We start from the raw sequence: 22005 nt of genomic DNA, 5'->3' as shown, positions 1-22005 counted from the left end.
GGTGGTCTGGGGGGGGGGGCATTGCATACGACAGTCAGTCACCCCTAGTAGTGGTATGACGGACAATGACAGCTCAGCGATATGTTCAGGACATCCTACAGCCACATGTGTTCCTCTCATGGCGGCTTCCAAGAAACCTTTTCCAGCAGGATAATGCTCGGCCGCACACACAAGGGGGTCACAAGAAAGTCCCCACAACATTGTCACGCTTCCGTAGCTGCCCGGTCACCAGACTTATTGCCAATAGAACATGTATGGGACCATCTGTGATGCCTACGGGTTTTTGCACTCTAGAGGCTCAATTACAGCAAATGTGGACCAATATGCTGCAGGATACCATATGGAACCTGTAAGCCTCCATGCCCGCCGTATCACATCTTGTCTCCAAGCTAGAGGCAGTATAACAGGGTACTAGAGCCTCCATGTCTACCCGTATCACATCTTGTCTCCAAGCTAGAGGTGGTACAACAGGGTACTAGAGCCTCCATGCCCACCTGTATCGCATCTTGTATCCAAGCTAGAGGTCATACAACAGGGTACTAGAGCCTCCATGCCCGCCCGTATCACATCTTGTATCCAAGCTAGAAGTGGTACAACAGGGTACTAGAGCCTCCATGCCCACCCATATCACATCTTGTATACAAGCTAGAGGTGGTACAACAGGGTACTAGAGCCTCCATGTCTGCCTGTATCACATCTTGTCTCCAAGCTAGAGGTCATACAACAGGGTACTAGAGCCTCCATGCCCACCGTATCACATCTTGTATACAAGGTAGAGGCGGTACAACAGGGTACTAGAGTCTCCCTACAAGGGGTCAGTTTTCCATAATAAATTCTCCTTTTGCTCTGATATTGTAATCACTTACTTATAATCAACGTTCAATTACACTGAGAAAGTTCCATTGTTTTCCAACAACTTCTAGGTGCTGCTTTTTTTTTTTCAATGTTTGTACTCTTACTGCATGCAAAATAGCAACCCATCCAGGAGGAATATAGAAAACTGCTCTCTTTTGTTCCACACTACCCTTAAAGTCAACATCCGACCCTTTAAGAGGCCTTGAAACATGACTTGATGTCTTGGATCTCACTGGCTACTCATCTGTAGACCAGTGTTTTGGAACTGTTGCTCCTTGTCCTATTTGAAGGTCTTTTAGAGGGTCAGATGTTATTGTGCAAGGAAGCGAGTAAAACAATGAATTCTACTGCAGCTCCTTGTAGCGTAGAATCCCCCATCACCCTGGTCAGCGCTTGTAATCTGCTCTCCGTGCCATGAGATTGCCTTCTGGCCATGGGATACATTCTTAGACCATGTTCGCTAATTACTATAGGAACACGATCACTTAAGATCTTTGCTTCACAGTGAATAACACCAATCAGCAAGCTTCAGAGATCATTTATTTCTCTAACACAGTTTTAGTTGCGAGCTTCATGAAGAAGTGGATTATATTAGTGACCGGAACTTGATCCTTCGAGATGGTGGTAAACATTGCTGATCCTCAAGAGGCCAGACATCCTAACCCTCGGTATGCAAGGGAGGACATCTGCGTTGGGTCAGCCATCTATACTAGCTTGCATAGAACGATGCAAACCTGGGAAGAGCTAAAATGGATGAATATTAAGGTAGACATAGATGCCGATACAACCGGTAATAAAAGCGTCCAATTCCTCTTCAGCACTAGCAACAGGGGAAACTGAGTATTAAAGGCTACCCATCGAAATCAATCATATGTCCAAATACAGTCATTGGCAAAAAAAATAAATAAATAATGCACCCGGATAGAGATGCTGGATGGCTGCAATACTCGGCATGCAGTTATGTCTCCGGCAGTTATGTAAATGATTTCAGCTGTGGTCCGATAAGACACTGGCTTTTGCCACCAGAGGCCCTACAAGTGTTTTCCCCATTGCCCTATAAAAAGGCTCTCAGAGGCTCCTTGTGTTTAGTGATCCTCTTGTTGAGAGATCGCTGACCACTAGACACCTCTACGAGGCACTCAAAGAGATTTCACCCAGTTAACAGACTTTGAGAGGGGTGTATCATTGGAAAAAGAGAAGCAGGATGGTCGTTTCGACACATTGCCCACCTGCCATCTAGGCCGTTCTGACCAAGCTGTCAGGAGGTGTCTGGACCATTGGATACGTGGGGGCACACCGCCTCCGGATAGCCCAGACGGACCATCGGTAGATAGGGTCATTATATCTGCTGACAAGCACGCCAGATCAGTTTCATGGTCCATCATTCACACACAGGTAGCACATTCATTACAGGCCTGCCTCTGCCCGGACTATTTCTAGGCACTTAGTAGAAGGCAATTTTGTATCACGACACCCATTACCTGTCCTGCCATTAACACCCCAACGCCACCACCTTCACTTGCAGTGGTGTCGGGAATGAGAAACCTGGACTGCTACTGACTGGACCTGTATCGTCTTTAGCAATGAATGCAGGTTCTGTGTTCGAGTATGAAGGCCTCGTGGTAAGGACTTCAATCCTACCGTTACTATGGAGCGGCACACTGCCCTAACGGCTGGTCTGGGGAGTCATTAGATATGACAGTTGGTCACAGCTAGTACAAGGGACAATGACAGCTCAGCGATATGTTCAGGATGTCCTGCAGCCACATGTGTTCCTCTCATGGCGGCTTCCAGCAGGATAATGCTCGGCCGCACACACAAGGGGGTCCCAGGAAGCCCCCACTGCATTAGAATTAAGATGCAGATCAGCACACAGGAACTCAATTCATCTTCATTGATATAAAATCATATTCTTTATTGTCTCCAGGAGTGAAAACAAGCTGCAGAACCCGGCATGCAGTTCCATCTCAGGCAGATACACAAATGATGAGAGTTGTGGTGATTAGATGAACGGTCTTGTCACCGGAGGCCCTAAAAGTGGTTCCCCCCTTGGCCTATAAGAGGCTCTCGGAGGCTCCTTGTGTGTAGTGACCTCTTCTTCCGCTTGTGTGGAGCTTGTTGACCACTAGACATGACTGAATTAACAGACTTTGAGAGCGGGTGCATTATGTGAGAAGCTGGATAGTAGTATTGACAAATTGTGTTCTAACTTTTTTTCAACTTTTAACCCTTTCCAATCCAATTTGTATCCTGGCTTTCCTAGGGGGGTTTACTCTTTTTCTGCTGTTATACAACGGCGCTATCTGCTGGCTAAAGCCAGTACTGCATGAGGTGACACGTTGGATACGCACCGACAGCAGACAGGCTGGCAATATACCGTAAGAGAACCCCGACGGACGTCTTCCAACATTGGAGCTGTGCAGCCTTAAATCATAATGTCTTCAGAGGTCAGACAGTGGATTGGAAAGGGTTAATATTTTGACAATTAATTAGTAGCCATAGGGGACTTGAACTTACGATGGTCTGATCGTTTATACGAGTACAATACTATGGTACTGCATTATACTGTATTTTAATAACCAGCCTATTGAAGACCTGGCACAGGCAAACAATCATGTCAGAAGTCCAGAGGCTGCCATGACATCCGGACAGCAATCCCACGATCTTATTGTGGCCGGGCCACTTAGGTCAACCAAATGCCGATCTAAACATTTAAATGTCGCTGTTGCATCATTTAAAGGGTTAATAGCCACAATCAGACTTCTTTCTGATTGCTGCTGTTGCTGGTGGGTGTCCGCTGTCAGAGACGGCCGATTCCCAAACCTGCTCCATACACGGCATAGGCTGTGGACAACTATATATGTGCTAACTGCATGGGGCATGTGCAGATAGGACGTATATTGTTGTATGTGTGACGCAAAGGGGCTAGGCCACTTTCACACGGGCTACAGAATCATTGCTACAAAACGCATGTATGTGAAGAGATAAAGGATTTTTTTTGCAACACTTCAGTTTCTATACAACGAGCGCTTCAATCAGTCCCAGGGAGCGCTGAGCATCTTTTCTGTTGCTCACTGCTCCTGGCTGCTTCTCAGCTCTGGGCACCAGCACTGGACTGGATTTCACTGCCCCCTGCATCTCTTTTAATTATGGGGTCGGTTTTAATTGTGGGTTCAGATAACGCCTCTGTAGTAATTATAGAGGCTGATCTGGGGGCCAGGGGAAAGTCTGCAACGGGCCCCCCGCTGCCATGTATTATTTATAATACTGGTGCCTCCTCTTTTGGCAGAGGCGTCTTTTGGCACCATCAGGCTGCAGGGCCCAGGTGCAACTGCTACTTCTTCACTCACTATAGCTATACTCCTGGCCAAAGATGTCCCAGCAGCAAACTATGCAGGAGAAATTACCAGAACGATCTGGGCTGAATGAAGAGAAAAAGTTAAATACATCATCGGATTAAACATTTATGCTGCCTGTATCTGTTTCTTTTAAGATGTGTTTTAATGCTTGTATTATGTAAGATGTTTTTTAATTGATTCTAGGGGTAGAGGGAGGTGCAATTTGCCTAATGTGCCTATGCCACTGAATCAAGCCGTGAGTTGTAGCATGGATTTTACTCACTGCCGACACCATTAAACAATACAACCACAGATCTTGGCTCCATTATGACATTATGAATAAACGCATCGATTTCTAGCAGATTGATGTTTAAACAAAGTGTGAAAGTTGTATACAGTGTGGGATGCGATAGTGATCTCTCTCATCTAGAGAACAAAAAGCCAACCGCCGTTTATACAAGTGTGATATACAATCAGGACGTGATGAAGGTACAAAGACACTGAACTTGTATAACCCATCTACAGCTCTGACCCCTCTTCTACTTCTCTCCTATGGCTGCATCAGCTTAGAACTCAAGACATAAACGTGCTACATTGAAGACGTCTTGTAGAGGGTAACAGTCTTATGGAGTCCTCCACGGTGAAGAATTTAGGAGGATTCAGGAATTCATCGAGTCTTAAACACAAACACTTATTAGGACCCAGGAATAGTCAGCAGCCTCATGCTTATCTGTGGTGACATTCTGTCTTCCTCCAAGAATTGAGTAAAGCCCCTACCCAACATCTGAACCACCCAGGACTTCTTTCTGGCTCTTGATAAGACACAAGAAACAGAAGATTTCATAACAAATGTCAGAGAAGAATCTTAGTGGATTTCTTAGAAGTTTCGAGGGGAATGGCAACACATTCAGAAGAGCTAGGAAATGTTTGTAGACCTCAAGAACTTGGTCCTTCACGGTTCCAACCACAATGTGGGATCCACCTTAAACTAGAGGTTTCCAAATGATGAAAGAGCAGAACAAGGAATAATTCTTAAGAGCCAACCACAGAACATAATGAGATCTTGTTCCACATGTATCTACTGAGTATAGCCGTGGGCTGGATGTGAGCGGTGAACTCTTTTCACTTCTCTATGCGATGTCTACTAATTATGTTCACAGGGAATATTATTTAACCGATTCTCAGCAGGTTTTTCCGACTCTGAACTGAAACAATAAGTTGCGGTAAAATGTCGAAGCCGAACCTCAAGATTTCTGCCGTGGATTTGCATGCAGATCTGTATGCGGATTTAGCTCCATTCAATGCACCAAATCCATGTGAAGCCATCCGCCACTGAAACCACGTCAAAAAAAAAACATATCCTTCTTCTGGATCAACATTGGGGGGTAATAGGCTGAACTGAGTGGACATGTGTATTTTTTCAGAAAATTTCCTTTCTCTGTAGTGTGAAAGCCTATGCTGAAAATAAGCCTCCTCACCACTGGAGTAGCTGTGCGACATTTTCTTAAATGCTCACTATTAGGGCTACGTCACCCGACCGTGTTTGCGCAGGTATTTGCCCATTCAAAATCTGTGCACACTAAACACAGAATAGAACCTATGGGTTCCTTCTCATGAGCACAGCGGAAAAAAGTAGGTCCTCTGTCGTTCTGCGTTTTGCAAGGCAAAAGTCCCATAAAAGTCTGTGCGAGTGCGCGAATACACACGGGGACGGGTATGAGACTGCGCAAAATGCGGGAAAAAGTACACATCTGGACCTCATGAGGCTCCAATAGCCATTTAATCCATGGAAGGGATGTTTCACGTGCGTGTGTGAACGGGCCCTGCGCATGCGGAAAGTACAGTAATCTGCGCAGACATGCGTGCAAATCAACCTCGACAGCCTCATTCATGCGCAAATACGTAATGCTGGGGCGAGCGTTTTTGCGTAAACCAGTCATGTGAAGAAGCTCTTAAATTTAGATGTAATACGCAGAGAATAGAACCAATTGATTTCAATGGGCTGGTTCCAACTAACCTTTTTTGCGCACGCACGAAAAAAACGAGCGTGCTCTATTTTTGTGCGCATTTGTGCACAGAGGTCTCCATAGAAGTCTATGGGAGGTGCGTAGATGCACAATATGCTGTGCAATTCCATAAAGAAAAAAAAAACACATCTGGAATCAATAGGTGAAATAGTCTTTTAAAGCACACCGCGCCCGTGTGAAAAAAGCGCAGTAAAGTGCCTTGTTCGTCGCGCAAATGTGTTGCGCTAAGACCCACGCAATTGTGCATACGTCCATATGAAGGAGCCTTCACACCAGCCCATTGATTTCAATATAGGGTACTATAAGATAGTTGAAGTTGCGTATATTTTAACGTATTCGCACATCGCGTGAAAAATACGCTTGTGTGAATGAAACCATTGAAATCAATAGGTTCTATTCACTGCGTAATACGCTGCACAAATATACTGGTGTGCACGAGCGCTTAGACTAAATAAAGGTGCATTATAGACCCAGATCTGGGCACATCAGCTTTGATAAATCGCCCCCGGGGTCCTTAGTGCACTTTTTTTCATCCCTCTGGATGTGCAACTGCTATGGGACTACAGGTTCCAGCATGACCTCTGTGCTGTAAATAAGGGCTACATGTCAGAGGAGCTCAGCAAGTCCTACCAAGTAGAACTATGTAACGTAAGTCAGGAAAAACTAGAATACCAGAAAGATTCCAGAAAACATTCTAAAATTGTACTAATTGAACCTAAAAAGTGCATAAAAGTCAATGTGAAAAAGCAAAAGAGAAAAGAATACAATGTATCAAAAACAAATGTATCAAAAACATCAAATGTAACAAATGTATCAAAAACATCAAATATAAGAAATGTATCAAAAACATCAAATATAACAAATGTATCAAATCCATCAGATGTATCCAGTGCCGCTGCATGCAGAACACTCACATTTAGGGATACCATTGGGATCTGCTCTTCTCCTCCTCACCGCTCCGGCACTTGGAGAGAAATGAGTCCAGGAAACCCAACCAGAGGGAGATGAGCCAGAGGTGGGTGGGCTGCAGTGTCACCCAACACCCCTCGTAAACCCAAACCGCTTACTACAGCCCAGTCATCCTAAATGGCCACCACACACAGGGTGACTGTACCCAGCTGTCCTCATGGCTAGTCACTGGACAGGAACGTAGCCCCAAACCACAGCTGGGGCCAATCTGTAGGTCAGGCAGTGCCATCTGCTGCACTCACTGCTCACCCTGCAGCGTCCCGGAATATCCCACCTGCAGAATAGCATTCTCCAAAGGCATTAAGTAGTTAATGTGTACGCCACGAGGCTGAGCCGAGTCCCCTCTTCACATGCTGGGTGTAACCTGCCACATTATGTGTACGGCTCTGTCTGTGTCAGTTTATACTGCAATTCTTGCATTCTATTCATGGCTACAAACTCACAGCAAATTTGCATGTCTAAGGGCGGGCTGATTTGGTACCGATTTTGAAGCGAGTTTCATCGTGCATTTCACAGTGGAAATGGCGATAAAACGGACATACTGCGGAATTGAACTTCGCACCGCATGTCACTTTCCGCACGGGTTTTGTGCGTATTATTCCTGCAGCTTGTGGACGAGATTTTCAAAACGTCATCCATTTTCCTGCAAGTGTAAATCCCGCAGAATTTCTGTGCGAAGGGTCCGTACGGAGATTTCATGGCAAATCCGCCCGATCTGGACCCCATAAAGACGGCTTCACACGAGCGTAAATATATTTACGCGTGCTTTTGCCCTGCGTATTTGTGCAATTGGCATTGCATATTTGCTCCCAGATTTTCATATTTTATGGTGTCTTTTGCGCGGGTGCATCATACATGTTTGTGCACGCAAAAAGACACGCAAGCATGCGCTACATTATTAATATGCGTCATGTTCATGCGCAATACGCTCGAAAGTAGAATATTCTGCGTAATGTTTTTGCACGTGCAAAATGCGCTCATGTGAACAAACCTATTGAAATCAATGGGTTCTATTCACTGTTTATTACACGCACATGTAATATGAAGCGCAAATACACCCATATGAATAAGCTCCAAGGCTAATTTCACAAGGGTGAAACTCTGCCTGATATCGCGCTCGCCAAGGTGCGATCTTCCTAATGAATGCAAGGGGAAGTAGCGATCCCCCGGCCCGGCTGACAGTCGCACGGGAGGATCGGCAAGTGTTTCCCAATGTTTTCAATGGGAAATTCGCATGGCGCTCGGGTGCACCTCGCAGGCCGTGTGATGCTTTTTCCGGCCCCATTAAAAAAAACAACAATGGGCACTGCGATGTAAGGGAACGCCCAAAGGTAGGACATGCTGCCATTTTTTTCTTGCACCATGATGCGATGCCGGGAAAAAAAAAATTGCCTAATGTGTATGACCCCCATTCAAAAGAAAGGGGCTCATATTCGTGCATTGCGTAACGCACAAATCTTACGTGATTTTCTGCGAAAGCCGCCTTAAGGCTCCGTTCAGGGTTTCCATTTCTCTACTCCATTTTTGAAGGAGAGAAACTGAAACAAAATGGGGAAAAAACCATATCCGTCTTTTTCCCCCCAATGGGGTTTCAAAAAAGGTGTAAACCAAACGGAAAGGCGTCAGTTTGATTCCATTCCGTAAGTTTCTATTTTCTTGGTGGGAAAATGATGCCGCAGACAGCGCTATTTTTCCCACCTAAAAAAATGGAAACCAAACGGAATGGAAACAAAGTTACGGCTTCCCATTTTTTGTTTTTTGGGGTTTTTTTTCAAACCCCATCGGGAAAAAATAGATCAGTTTTTTTAGATTCGTAGCAAAAAAACGACAAGAATCCTCGGAATGGCTACTAATGCTTAAATGAGCCAGCTGTCTCTTTAACCAGTTAAACTCCCTCCCCTTTCCGTTTTTTCAGCTCCCATTGAAGTCTATCGGAGCTTCCGGCGTTTCTCAGCCAAAGATAGGGCAAGACTTGACCCTGCGTATAAAAGCGCCGATATTCTATTTTCCCGGCGTGATTTTTTTACGTTCTGATGGTGTGATTTTTGCCCGCTTTTTGGACGCAGCTAAATAGCTGCTTATACGCGGTTGTGAGGATAAGGCCTCAAGATGGTGACTGATCAGTATCAGACAGGAGGCTGCATTGCAGGGAAGTAGCTGCAATACACAGAGGAGACCACCAGAGTGTGACAGACAGTTAGGTGAAGGGGAGGGATGGAAAATGTGTTTCCGCCAAATCCACCCTTTAAAGGGACAATGTCACAAATTGGTTTTTTTTAATTAATTAAAACATATTGTATTTTTTGATCATAGATTGCATTTTGAGTTGTCTATACAGGACTATGACGGCGGCCCTCTTGCCTGAGTTACATTTAACAGCATTAGGCTGGATTCCCACGGGTGTATATATATATATACGCTGCCCCTCTGATGTATTGGTTTACAATGCATCAGTGCACATGGGCGTGTTTCTGCGGTGTAACAGCCCCCAGGCCGTCCAGGATACTGCATTTCGGTTGGGCGCTTTTACGCCGGCACCTACATAGATTCCTATGGGAGCCAATGACAACGTCTGGAGAAGGGAGGTGGGAGGGAGTTTATTAGCGAGACTGCTAAACCCCCTCCCCCTTCCCTGCTCTTCTCCCCCCCTTGCCAGCTGCATTGCAACCTCGGCATATTTGTGCGCCTATTCATGCGTTTTTACGCGGGCGAACGTAAAAACGCTGACGCACGTGTGAATCCAGCCTCAAGCCTTGTGCCACATGGGAATAAGTGCATTTACGTGCGTTTTTGTGCGATGTGCGTTTTTGCACATGCTACTTTCATGCTCAGAAAAATAGAACATGCTGCGTATTTTTTTTGCATGAACTAAATGCGCGCACAAAATACGCTTATGTGAACGAACTCATTGACGTCCACGGGTTCTATGGACTGTGTATTGCAGATATGACACAGGTCTAAGAGCATTTACAGAGATGCTTTAACAGCAGCTTCATGGGCCATTCGCACAATGGACGGGAGGGGCCCACTGACTTGTATGGGAGACTGATGCTTTGTGACCTGTGTAGAGATCATTGCGCAGGGAGGGGAGGAGGTAGTCACAGCTTATACCTATTGTGAATGGTGGATCCTGTGTTATGTACATATATGTTACCTGTCAGTGTAAGGGCTAATGCCCACGGCCAGATTCTGCCACGGGAAACCTCATAGCTCAATGTTCACGCTGCGGAATTCTACAGCGGCAAAATCTGCTCATACATTGTTTTAAATGGGCTCATTCAGACTTGCACGGGCAAAAAGAACCGCAACATGTGCCATTTTGATGCCCGTGTGTGCATGGTTGTGCGCACACTTGCTCACCCAATACTTGTGAAATTGCGCTATTTTTTGGGGAAATCAATAATTCGGAAGACTAATTAGACTGCACTCTTTTAAATCACGGCATGGGTGAGGGGGGGGGCTTGCGCCAATGTGAATGGTCTTTGGCAACGCAGTAAAAAGCAAAGATATGAGTGTGATAGCTTGACCTTCACAGCATAGAAATTTGCGCCAGCGCGAGCGTTTCTGTGCTTACCCTTGTCTAATGGTGCTCTTCGCCCCTTTAACACTGTGCTCTACCGTAAGGGAGTAAAATACAAGGTTTTAGGATTTTTTGAAAAAAGTAAGTTGTGACCAAAAGTTAAAAATAAAAAAATCACCAAAAATTCGGTAAAAAAATCTGTTTGACCCCAAACTGTGATTTCCATAATAGGTCACTTTCTGATGACACATCCCCAGCGATCTTCTGCTGGGTTTCCCCTTGAAGAACAGGTAATGTCAGTGTGAGGATTACGTAAGGCCGGCGGCTATTTGTGGATGCAGCCTGCTGAGCGCTATCTTACATATTCACAGAGCTGCTACCTGCCAACAGTTCTGGGAGGTGCAGCACTTTACACGTATGTGGCCCCAGCTGTTTTGGGAGATGTTCATATATATGTATGGGGGAGAGATTTAACCCCTTACAGACCAAGGTGTTTCAGTCCAAAAAGGACCAGACACTTCCTGGGGATTTCACCCATCTGGTGGTTTTTTGGCTCTATTTTTTATTTACTTCAGCTACCAAAATGCTGCGTTTTTTCAGCAGAATTTCTGTTCAAATGTTTTTTTGGTTTGCTGGGCGTAAAAAGCTAACAAAAAAGGAGATTCACGCTAAAATAAATTATGGGGCTAGGTTCCTCATTTTGTTTTAGATGTTTTGATATATATGTATAGTCTCGGATTACAGGGCGGATACGGCGACGGTTTAGTTTGGCATCGGTGGTGGGTCGTTTTCTTATATATATATATATATATATATATATATATATATATATATATATTTTATATATTTATTTTATACTTCGCTTTGTAACTATTTTTTTACTATCTATATCCCCCATGACATCATATTAGACCAGTGGGGGTCATTCACATTCATAGGAGCCCCAATTACAGGGGATAACAATTCCCTGTAGTGACAATAGTCACTAACACAGCTGATCTGGGTCTGCTAGTGCCCTGTAGCTCTGCTGTGGCAGGGGGCACCCGGCGGTCACGTGATCGCCTGGTCGAATAGCAGAAGTGACACTTCCTCTTACTCTAATCACTACATAGTGCTCATGCAGTCTGCAAGAGAGAAGGTAGAAGCAGTTAAGACCAGCTTTGGTATTACTGTATTATGTTGCCACCGGAAGTTAGGGGTGGCGACATAATACAGCAGTGTAAAAAAAAGTTCAAGCCGCCAGCTTCTTGATTGGCTGGGGGCGTGTTTCATCGCCAAAGTGCCGTCCTCACGACTGTGGCACCAGGAGTGTCTGCAGCAGCGGGACATCGGCAACAACTATGAGTGGGGTACCGGGTGTGGGGGAGCAGAGAGGCGGCGGCCGCAACTGAGCAGACAGCCGGCACGCAGCACTGAGGAGGCGGATGGGTGAGCGGGGTACCGGGCATCAGGGAGCAGGGAGGCGTCAGCCGGCACGCACCACTGTGGCGCCGGATGGAACGGAGCCGTGATTCGCTGTGCAGCCAGGACCCATAACAGAGAAACGCCACAGAACCAAGCACAGCTGCGGTCTAAGGGATGAGGAGCAGTGACACGCCAACCGAGAGCTCCGGGGACAGTGAGAGGTGCAGCGTGTGCATTCATTTTTGCCAGCCCTGGAGGCTTTGGAGGAGGGTTAGTTTTCTTCTTAGGCTTAGATTATGAGGTGTAAATGCTGCCATGTTACAGCTGTAACATGCCAGTATTTACAACTCACAATGTTAGCCTAACTGCCAAAGTTACCTTCATCCTAAGCCTGCAGTGTCGGCAAGCATTGACCCAATCAGGAACTAGGGGTGTGAGAAGGGCGTTCCTCCTGTCAAACCCCTAGCTTCCGGTGGCATCAAGATACAATAATACCACCAGCTTCTATCTTCTCCTTCAGGTCCTCGGCTGTGAGCAAAAGCTGAGGACCCAGCCTTGCAGGAACAGGAGCTTTAATCTTGCACCTTATTTTTGCCATCAGCCAGAATTAAAGCCCAAGAACAAGCGCCGTAAATTTAGGGTGCTTAGTCCTTAACAGGTTAAAATGTTCCATGATTTGGGCATTGAAGCTTGGGAATTATGCAGCATAATTGTGTAAGCTCCATAAGAACAGAACCCAAAGGAGGATATTTATTAGGGACCTTTCACATGGGATGGAATAGGGTGCACCGCAGGCTGTGGTAAATCCTGGGCCAAAATCCGCAGGCTACCTGCCAATTTTAATGCAGAATTAAAAATGGTTTAAAACGTGCCTGCAATTCCGCATCAAAATCTGCAGTTAGACTTTGGTGTGGAATTCCACTGCTGCGGATTTGGCTGCGTCCTGCGGCATAATTCTGTCCTGTGTGAAAGGTCCCTTATAGAGGTATTCCCATCTCAGACTTTTATGGCATATACATTGAGGATAGTAACACAGTATACAAGAAACTCCATGGCTCCCCCTAGTGGTAGCTGCAGATAGCCAGAGTTGCATTATTTAACTTTATGGTACAGATTTACTTTGACCGGTAGTCTAAAGTGTCCTGGATGGAGGTGTGCCTAATTTCATCAAAGGTAAGTGACGCATACCTCGTAATAAATTAGGTGGCTCTCTGACTGCGCAGCGCCACTAAATGACATCTGTGCCTGCTGTGAGTTGGCATTGACTTCTGCTGTAATTCTTGCCAGCTTCTGGCATAAATGATAGCAAGCCAATGACCATGCCCCTCATTGCTGAACTCTGCTCAAAAGTGGCAGGGGCAACGGAATATCAAGTTAGTTTTTGCGTAAATACGGCATTTTTGCGCAAATATGGCAATGTAAATAAATTTGTGACTATTTTATGTGTCTATGCAGGAAATATAGAGCTGAGAAACATTGAGTTTCAACCACTAAAAGGGTTTATAAACAATAGGGATGCTTGGGATCACAAGAATGGCGCACCCCAAATACCCATTGGGAATAGAGTGGCCGTGCGCAATGCATAACCACAGCTCCATTCACTTCTATGGGGCAGAGGCAGATCGATGTGCTTGGTAATCTCCCTCCATCCCATAGAAGTGATTGGACTGGTGGTCACATGTGCACCGCCGCTCCATTCACAATGGGCATTTAAGGTGCGTAGTTCTTGTGATCCCAGCAGTCGGACCCCCAGTAATCCTGTAGATAAGGGATACATGTCTTTAGTGGGGAACCCCTTTAAGAAACTAATAGGAATAAAGACAAGGTAGATGTTTACTTTAAAGTGTATCTAAACGAGCAGCGAACTTGTGACATGTGACCGGAACACGCTAAAGCGAAGGGAGAGAAACGCTCACATGATCAGCTTTTTTTGGCACCCCCTCGAGAGGTGTACAGACTCCTCACGAAGTCTACTAGTCTGTAAATTTCTCACCAATCAGAGTCAGGTGGGGGGCATAGCGCTCTGCCTCTTCGTTTTAGCAATTGGTGGGGGTCTCAGCACCCAGACCTCCTCTAATCAAAACTTCTGACGTGGCACAATAGCCTGTTAGAAGTTTTCTGAAAGTCTACAGGGCTTGTGCCAAGGTAACAAGTTATCCCCTATCCACAGGCCGTCCACAGGATCGGGGATATCTTGCTGATCGGTGAGGGATCGCACCGCTGAGACCCCGCCGATCTCCAGTCACTGTGGGGGTTGCTTCTCCCACTGCAGTGATGTCAGCATGAAGGGAACGTTGGCCGATAATGCAGGGTCAGTGTTCTAATAATTCTAATAGGGCTGATGGAAATACCTGAGTGGGGGCAAAGGCAAATTTGTCCACAATTGACATGAAATGACCACTGCAGGTAAAAGTGGCCGTTCATGGATTGCCATCCATGTAATGTACGGATGCATCAGTCCATGAAGAAGCTGCAGCTTGTTAGCGACTCTCCATTTTGGTTCATAAAGGGGAATCCTGAGCAGCGAGCCCCACTATGACGTCCAAATGATCCTAAATATCAAGCCTAGGACTTGCCCAATGGGGGTAACGATAGAGGGTGCAGGGGATGCGGTTGCACCCGGGCCCCAGAGCCTTAGGGGGCCCATACGGCCTCTCTTCTCCATAGCGGGAGCCCAGTACTATGAATAAAGCATTATAGTTGGGGGCCCCGTTACAGGTTTTGCATTGGGGCCCAGAAGCTTCAAGTTATGTCTCTGTGCAGCATGGTTTAGGTATGGGTACGGGTACAGATAGAGGGGAGCCCCAGCTCAGCTTTTGCATCAGGGCCCCTGAGCCTTTAGTTACACCCCTGACTTGCCCTATAAACCGTCAGCCCCGGTGCCCGCACCCCACTTACTCCAGGGGCTCACAGCTCCTCTGATCACTGGGCTTCCGTAAACTGAGACAGAGTGTAAGCCTTTGGGTACAGAACACTGTAAGTAGGTTTCATACACTAAATTGCTAGGCGACTACATTGCTAGTTGTCGACTGTTAACGATATTGCTTAGGAGGTATTACCACTTATTAGTCGATAGCATGATGTAAATCGGAGTTCAGTTGCTTAACCCTTATCGCTCCATTGTTTTCTTTTATGAGTTCTTACATAAACGTTACTTTTCTATGTTCTTACATAACCATCATGCATCTTGGTTACTCCATCTGCTGCATCGTATCCCAAATCCTGCATTCCAGTACCTCCACCCGCATCGCTCGTTGTCATGCTGGTCATATTGGTTGTCACCCAGACTTAGCAAGTAGGGATTACTCAAAGACGTTTTGTTCGCTCTACTCCTCACTTTGTTTCTGCTGAACGGTATTTCGTTTTTTCTCTGCGGGTGAAATGTGACGATTCTGCGGCTCTACATCCCATCTCACATACAGGAGGTTCAGTCTGCGCTGACAGTCGAAGTTATTAAAATGTCATCGGGGTTATTTGAGACGCTGCCTGGAGGCGGAAACCTGCGCTCATTAATCCCTGTGTAGGTGACACAAGTGACGTCATGTGAGGACTTTGCAACAAAACGAAGGCTGCCATTACACAAGGACTAGTGGCAGCTGCGTCGGCACAACGATCGCCGGCTGAACCTGCCAGCGCCTGACGATTAGCGCTACTACATCCGCTAAAGTTTGTGTAACGGCCTTAATTGCCGGGCTGCACCTACACTTAGGCCTGTGTCGCTTGAGCACATGCGTACTTGTGTAAGCATGAGCGCACCATCTTGTTTAAACGAATGTTGCTTTCTTGAGCGTGCGTTGGCGTATTTTACTGTGCATTTTGCGTGTACAAGTCGTGTGCAATTGCACGCAAAAAATCTGCACCGACGCTGCCAGCCATAATCGGCCTCACGAGGTCTGGATGTGTTCTTTTACCTGCTCAGTTACACAGTGTCTCACGCATCTCCTAGCGTATTACGTACATTTGCGCACCGCCATTGACTGGTGCTGCCAGTCTGCACCAAAAGCCACCGCAATATCAGGGTATTTAATGTGGAAATTATGCCGATTTTGGTGCCGATTTTCCGCTTTGTGTGAACGTACTGTAAGGGCTTATTCAGACAACCCTATTTATGCAGGTATCTCGCCACGCAAAAAAAATAAAAAAATCGCCCTAAAAAAGCGCGACCGTGCGAAGCATTGGATTACAATGGGTTCATTCAGATGAACAAATTTTTGATGCATAAAATAACAGCACCTATGTAACCATGTGATCTGTGTGTGACCAGGTGATCTATATGTGACCGTGTGATCTGTATGTGACCATGTGATCTGTATGTGACCATGTGATCTGTGTGTGACCAGGTGATCTATATGTGACCATGTCATCTGTGTGTGCCCATGTCATCTGTGTGTGCCCATGTCATCTGTGTGTGCCCAGGTGATCTATATGTGACCGTGTGATCTGTATGTGACCATGTGATCTGTATGTGACCATGTGATCTGTGTGTGCCCACGTCATCTGTGTGTGACCAGGTGATCTGTATGTGACCACGTCATCTGTGTGTGCCCATGTCATCTGTGTGTGACCAGGTGATCTATATGTGACCGTGTGATCTGTATGTGACCATGTGATCTGTATATGACCGTGTGATCTGTATGTGACCATGTGATCTATATGTGACTGTGTGATCTGTATATGACCGTGTGATCTGTATGTGACCATGTGATCTATATGTGACTGTGTGATCTGTATATGACCGTGTGATCTGTATGTGACCGTGTGATCTGTATGTGACCATGTGATCTGTGTGTGACCATGTGATCTGTGAGTGCCCATGTCATCTGTGTGTGACCGTGTGATCTGTATATGACCGTGTGATCTGTATGTGACCATGTGATCTATATGTGACCATGTGATCTGTGTGTGACCATGTGATCTGTGTGTGACCATGTGATCTGTATGTGACCATGTGATCTGTATGTGACCATGTGATCTATATGTGACCGTGTGATCTGTATATGACCGTGTGATCTGTATGTGACCGTGTGATCTGTATGTGACCATGTGATCTGTGTGTGACCATGTGATCTGTATGTGACCGTGTGATCTGTATGTGACCGTGTGATCTGTATATGACCATGTGATCTATATGTGACCATGTGATCTGTGTGTGACCATGTGATCTGTATGTGACCATGTGATCTGTGTGTGACCAGGTGATCTGTATGTGACCGTGTGATCTGTATGTGACCGTGTGATCTGTATGTGACCAGGTGATCTGTGTGTAACCATGTGATCTGTATATGACCGTGTGATCTGTATGTGACCGTGTGATCTATATGTGACCGTGTGATCTGTATGTGACCGTGTGATCTGTATGTGACCATGTGATCTGTATGTGACCGTGTGATCTGTATGTGACCATGTGATCTGTGTGTAACCATGTGATCTATATGTGACCATGTGATCTGTATGTGACCGTGTGATCTGTATGTGACCAGGTGATCTGTGTGTAACCATGTGATCTGTATATGACCGTGTGATCTGTATGTGACCGTGTGATCTATATGTGACCGTGTGATCTGTATGTGACCGTGTGATCTGTATGTGACCGTGTGATCTATATGTGACCGTGTGATCTGTATGTGACCGTGTGATCTGTATGTGACCATGTGATCTGTATGTGACCGTGTGATCTGTATGTGACCATGTGATCTGTGTGTAACCATGTGATCTGTATGTGACCGTGTGATCTGTATATGACCGTGTGATCTGTATGTGACCGTGTGATCTGTATGTGACCATGTGATCTGTGTGTGACCATGTGATCTGTGTGTGACCATGTGATCTATATGTGACCATGTGATCTGTATGTGAGTGCAATTTAAAAAAAGAAAATTGGATCAAAATGCGTTTTTTTTTTTTTTCTTGCAAAACACCTGCAGCTTTGCAGGTATGATATCTGTTCAACGCTCGCAGACTGATATCACATTCGCCTGCTGAACTCCGGTGTAAATGCGCCCTGAGGGGGCTGCGACGCGGCAGCGCTTCTTTCTTGTGGTTTGCAGTTTATGATCAGCTTAGATTTCATTTTGCCCGGATCTGTTCACTACCAATAAACCCGCCACCCGCCCGGCTTTCTGGGGACGCAGTACTTACCAGCATGATATAAATGCTCTACAGGTGCCAGCAAGAGGATATAAACTCCATATGTACATATTGACACAAGACCAAGCGGCGCAACCTGAATCCCGGCATCCCAGAAACACCTGCGGGCTCCAAGTGCGCTGCTGAGCTGACAGTCACAGTGTGCAATGTGTGCGGCGATAGCAGTCAGACGGGGGCCACTATTATAAATGGCACATAGACGGCGCCACGAAACTAAACCGCTACGGAGTGAAACCGGGTTGTCTTCAGTAATCAACCCAGGTTTAGCTTGTGTTCAAGTTTGGAGACCTTGGAGTGGGCACCTCAATCCTGCCTTTGCTATAGAGCTGCCCCCTGCTGGTGTGATGGTCTGAGTGGCTTCCATGCCCACCAATATCACATCTTGAGTTTTAGCAAGAGGCGGTACAATAGGGTACTAGAGCCTCCATGCCCCCCGTATCACATCTTGTATCCAATATAGAGGCAGTACAACAGGGTACTAGAGCCTCCATGCCCCCCGTATCACATCTTGTATCCAATATAGAGGCAGTACAACACGGTACTAGAGCCTCCATGCCTGCCCGTATCACATCTTGTATCCAAGCTAGAGGTGGTATAACAGGGTACTGGAGCCTCCATGCCCACCCCTTATAACATCTTGTATCCAATCTAGCGGCGGTACAGCAGGGCACTAGAGCCTCCATGCCTGCCCGTATCACACTTTGTATCCAAGCTAGAGGCAGTACAATAGGGTACTAGAGCCTCCATGCCCACCTGTATCACATCTTGTATCCAAACTAGAGGCGGTACAACAGGGTACTAGAGCCTCCATGCCTGCCCGTATCACATCTTGTATCCAATATAGAGGCAGTACAACAGGGTACTAGAGCCTCCATGCCTGCCCGTATCACATCTTGTATCCAAGCTAGAAGTGGTGCAACTGGGTACTAGAGCCTCCATACCCACCCGTATCACACCTTGTATCTAAGCTAGAAGCGGTACAATAGGGTACTAGAGCCTCCATGCCTGCCTGTGTCACATCTCTAATCCAAGCTAGAGGCGGTACAACAGGGAGGGTACTAGAGCCTCCATGCCTGTATTACATCTTGTATCCAAGCTAGAGGCGGTACAACAGGATACTAGAGCCTCCATGCCCACCCGTATCACATATTGTATCCAAGCTAGAGGCGGTATAACAGGGAGGGTACTAGAGCCTCCATGCCCACCTGTATCACATCTTGTATCCAAGCTAGAGGCGGTACAACAGGATACTAGAGCCTCCATGCCTGTATCACATCTTGTATCCAAGCTAGAGGTGGTACAACAGGATACTAGAGCCTCCATGCCTGCCTGTATCACATCTTGTATCCAAGCTAGAGGCGGTACAACAGGGAGGGTACTAGAGCCTCCATGCCTGCCTGTATCACATCTTGTATCCAAGCTAGAGGCAGTACAACAGGGTACTAGAGCCTCCATGCCCGCCCGGATCACATCTTGTATCCAAACTAGAGGCGGTACAACAGGGTACTAGAGCCTCCATGCCCGCCCGGATCACATCTTGCATCCAAGCTAGAGGATCTATAAACTTCCCCTCTGGTACAGAAGCCTTCGGTGAGCTCTGCTGGGGACTCCTGTATCCTCCAACTTGTCATCTACGGCCACATGAAGCCCGACAGAAGTGCGTGGGACATTCCTGATAGAAGAGCCCGGAGTCACTGCTGTGTTGTATAACCAATCCAGTCCATTAATAAAGCCTTATTACTCATACACGGGTCAGGGTAAGAGAAGAAGTTTGTAATAAGCAGCGCCTCATACATAAATCACTAATTACTGTACAACAATTACATAAATTAAGACTGTCATCACTTTAATTAAGCCAATCAAGAAGCTCTGAAGGCTGCCTGGTCCAGCAGCCGTACCTCCTGGCATCTGTGCTGGTATCAAACACTTGTCCCATAGCCAATGTAAACTTGTTGGCAGTGGAGAAGACAACTGCTGGGCATGCGAGAATCAGATTATTAGATCCCGCTAGCAACAGATAATCTATTTTGGGGGGATTCTGCACTGGAGGGATGTTTGGGATTGTCAAAGTAATATTATTAACCCCTGCAACCCCAGAATGTGTACTTTTATAGCTCATTGAGTAATACAGATAGACTAGATATGTGTTCGTCAGGGACAGCAGAGCTGGCATGGTGATGGCATCATGTTATGCCAACTGGCAATGTGTGATACACCCTGGGACATATATGTAAGAGTTAATCTGTTGAGGACTTGGAAGTTGAGCCAATTGCATACAGGGTCACCGGGCTGCAACAGCAATGATCGAAGTGCATGATGATCGTGGTTGTTAACCGTTTAAATGCCGCTGTCAGACATAACTGATGTAGCTGACATATAGCTGTCAGCTCCCGTCAGCATTTGCACTGACAGTGGGGCCAAGAACAGCTGATTGCCAGGGGTACTGAGTTGCAGACCCCGGCTGGTCAACTATTGATAATTTATCTTGGAGATAGGTCACCACTAGTTCTGACAGCGGCATTTAAATGGCCGGATCGGAAGTCCTGAACGCCTCCAATGCAATGAGATCACAAGGTGCTGTCTGGGTGTCATGGCAGTCAGGGGCTTTTCTGAAGCCTCCAGGACTGCCATAGATTTCTGCCTGTTAAGATGTGTCTATGGCAAGCCTTAATACAAGGCCAGATGAAATAGCATATACTGCAATACTAAAGTATTGCAGTATACGGTATAAATGATCAAACAGTCTCAAGTTCAGGTCCCCTTGGAGAACTAATAACAAGCCTAGGCTACATTATTAAGTGGTTCCACATTTTGCCTCTAGCCCAATGTATATGTCTAAGTGCCCACTCACATGGGTGTATGTGTCCCGCATATTATGCATTTGTTTTTCACGCAGTATACAGCAAGCATGTATTTGCTGCGTATGTTACATCTCCATAGCCTATATTGGTGCATATTAGGCACATAATACGCACCAAAATAAGACATGCTGCGTTTTTTATTACATGTGTAATAAATAACGCAGGAATGGGTGGCCCATTGGAAATCAATGGGATTTTAGCAGCATTGCGTGTTACACGCAAGTAAAGACACGCATACCATGTGGACGACAGACAGACTATAGCTAAATGTATACTAAAGTGCCGCCCTTCTCGTTGGTATATGCCAGAATTCGTTTGCTTCAGCGGTAGAAGGTCAGCTTTACACAAGTTGAAGCGCATTTGCCCGCGCCTGAGCATGGCGTTTTTGAAAAACGAACAATGCTGTGTGATGCGTGCATCGGCGTATTTTACTTTTGCGCCCATCTGCGCGCCAAACAAACGCATCGATTGAAGTGGCTAATTATTTCCAGATGTGTTTTGTTTCTAACAGAATTACGCAGTGTCTCACGCATCACCTAGCATATTGCGCACAAATTTGCCCCCCCCCCCTTCATTGACTTCTATGGGGACCTTTGGTGCACAAATCCGCAGAAAAATAAAGCATGTTCTATTTGTTAAGCGCACGACTGGAATACACGTGCAAAATACGGAAATGCGAATAAACCGCTTGAAATCAGTGGGTTCTATTCTCTTTAGACGCCCGTGTCGAGCCGCTCTGAAGGTGCATTTACACAAGTGAGCGCAATGTCGCACTTTTTATATGACTGTGATGTGGTTTGTTCCAATAGTAAAAAAAGAAACTCGCACTGCGCTTGTCTGAAACTCGCATTTACAGCGCAATGCAATTTTTTTTATTGCTCCCA

The 22005-nt window shown here is 46.1% G+C and overlaps 1 protein-coding gene across 3 annotated transcripts in view; it reads right to left on the bottom strand.

Moving 5' to 3' along the window:
- ANO1 (anoctamin 1) overlaps positions 1-22005 on the bottom strand; it is a 171466-nt gene that overhangs the window by 90872 nt on the left and 58589 nt on the right. The window contains exon 1 of one of the 3 annotated variants that reach the window (XM_066583434.1): positions 7135-7514. The exons of the other annotated variants lie outside the window; for them this stretch is intronic. Coding sequence (XP_066439531.1) covers positions 7135-7149 — 15 coding nt within the window. The 5' untranslated portion in view covers positions 7150-7514. Of the gene's footprint in view, positions 1-7134; positions 7515-22005 lie in introns of those variants that run through there. 3 annotated transcript variants of the gene reach the window in all.

Source organism: Eleutherodactylus coqui, chromosome 11 (assembly GCF_035609145.1).
Source record: "Eleutherodactylus coqui strain aEleCoq1 chromosome 11, aEleCoq1.hap1, whole genome shotgun sequence".
Classification (NCBI taxonomy): Eukaryota; Metazoa; Chordata; class Amphibia; order Anura; family Eleutherodactylidae; genus Eleutherodactylus; species Eleutherodactylus coqui.
The sequence above is the reverse complement of the archived record's forward strand: the minus strand, read 5'-3'. Positions and strand labels throughout refer to the sequence as shown.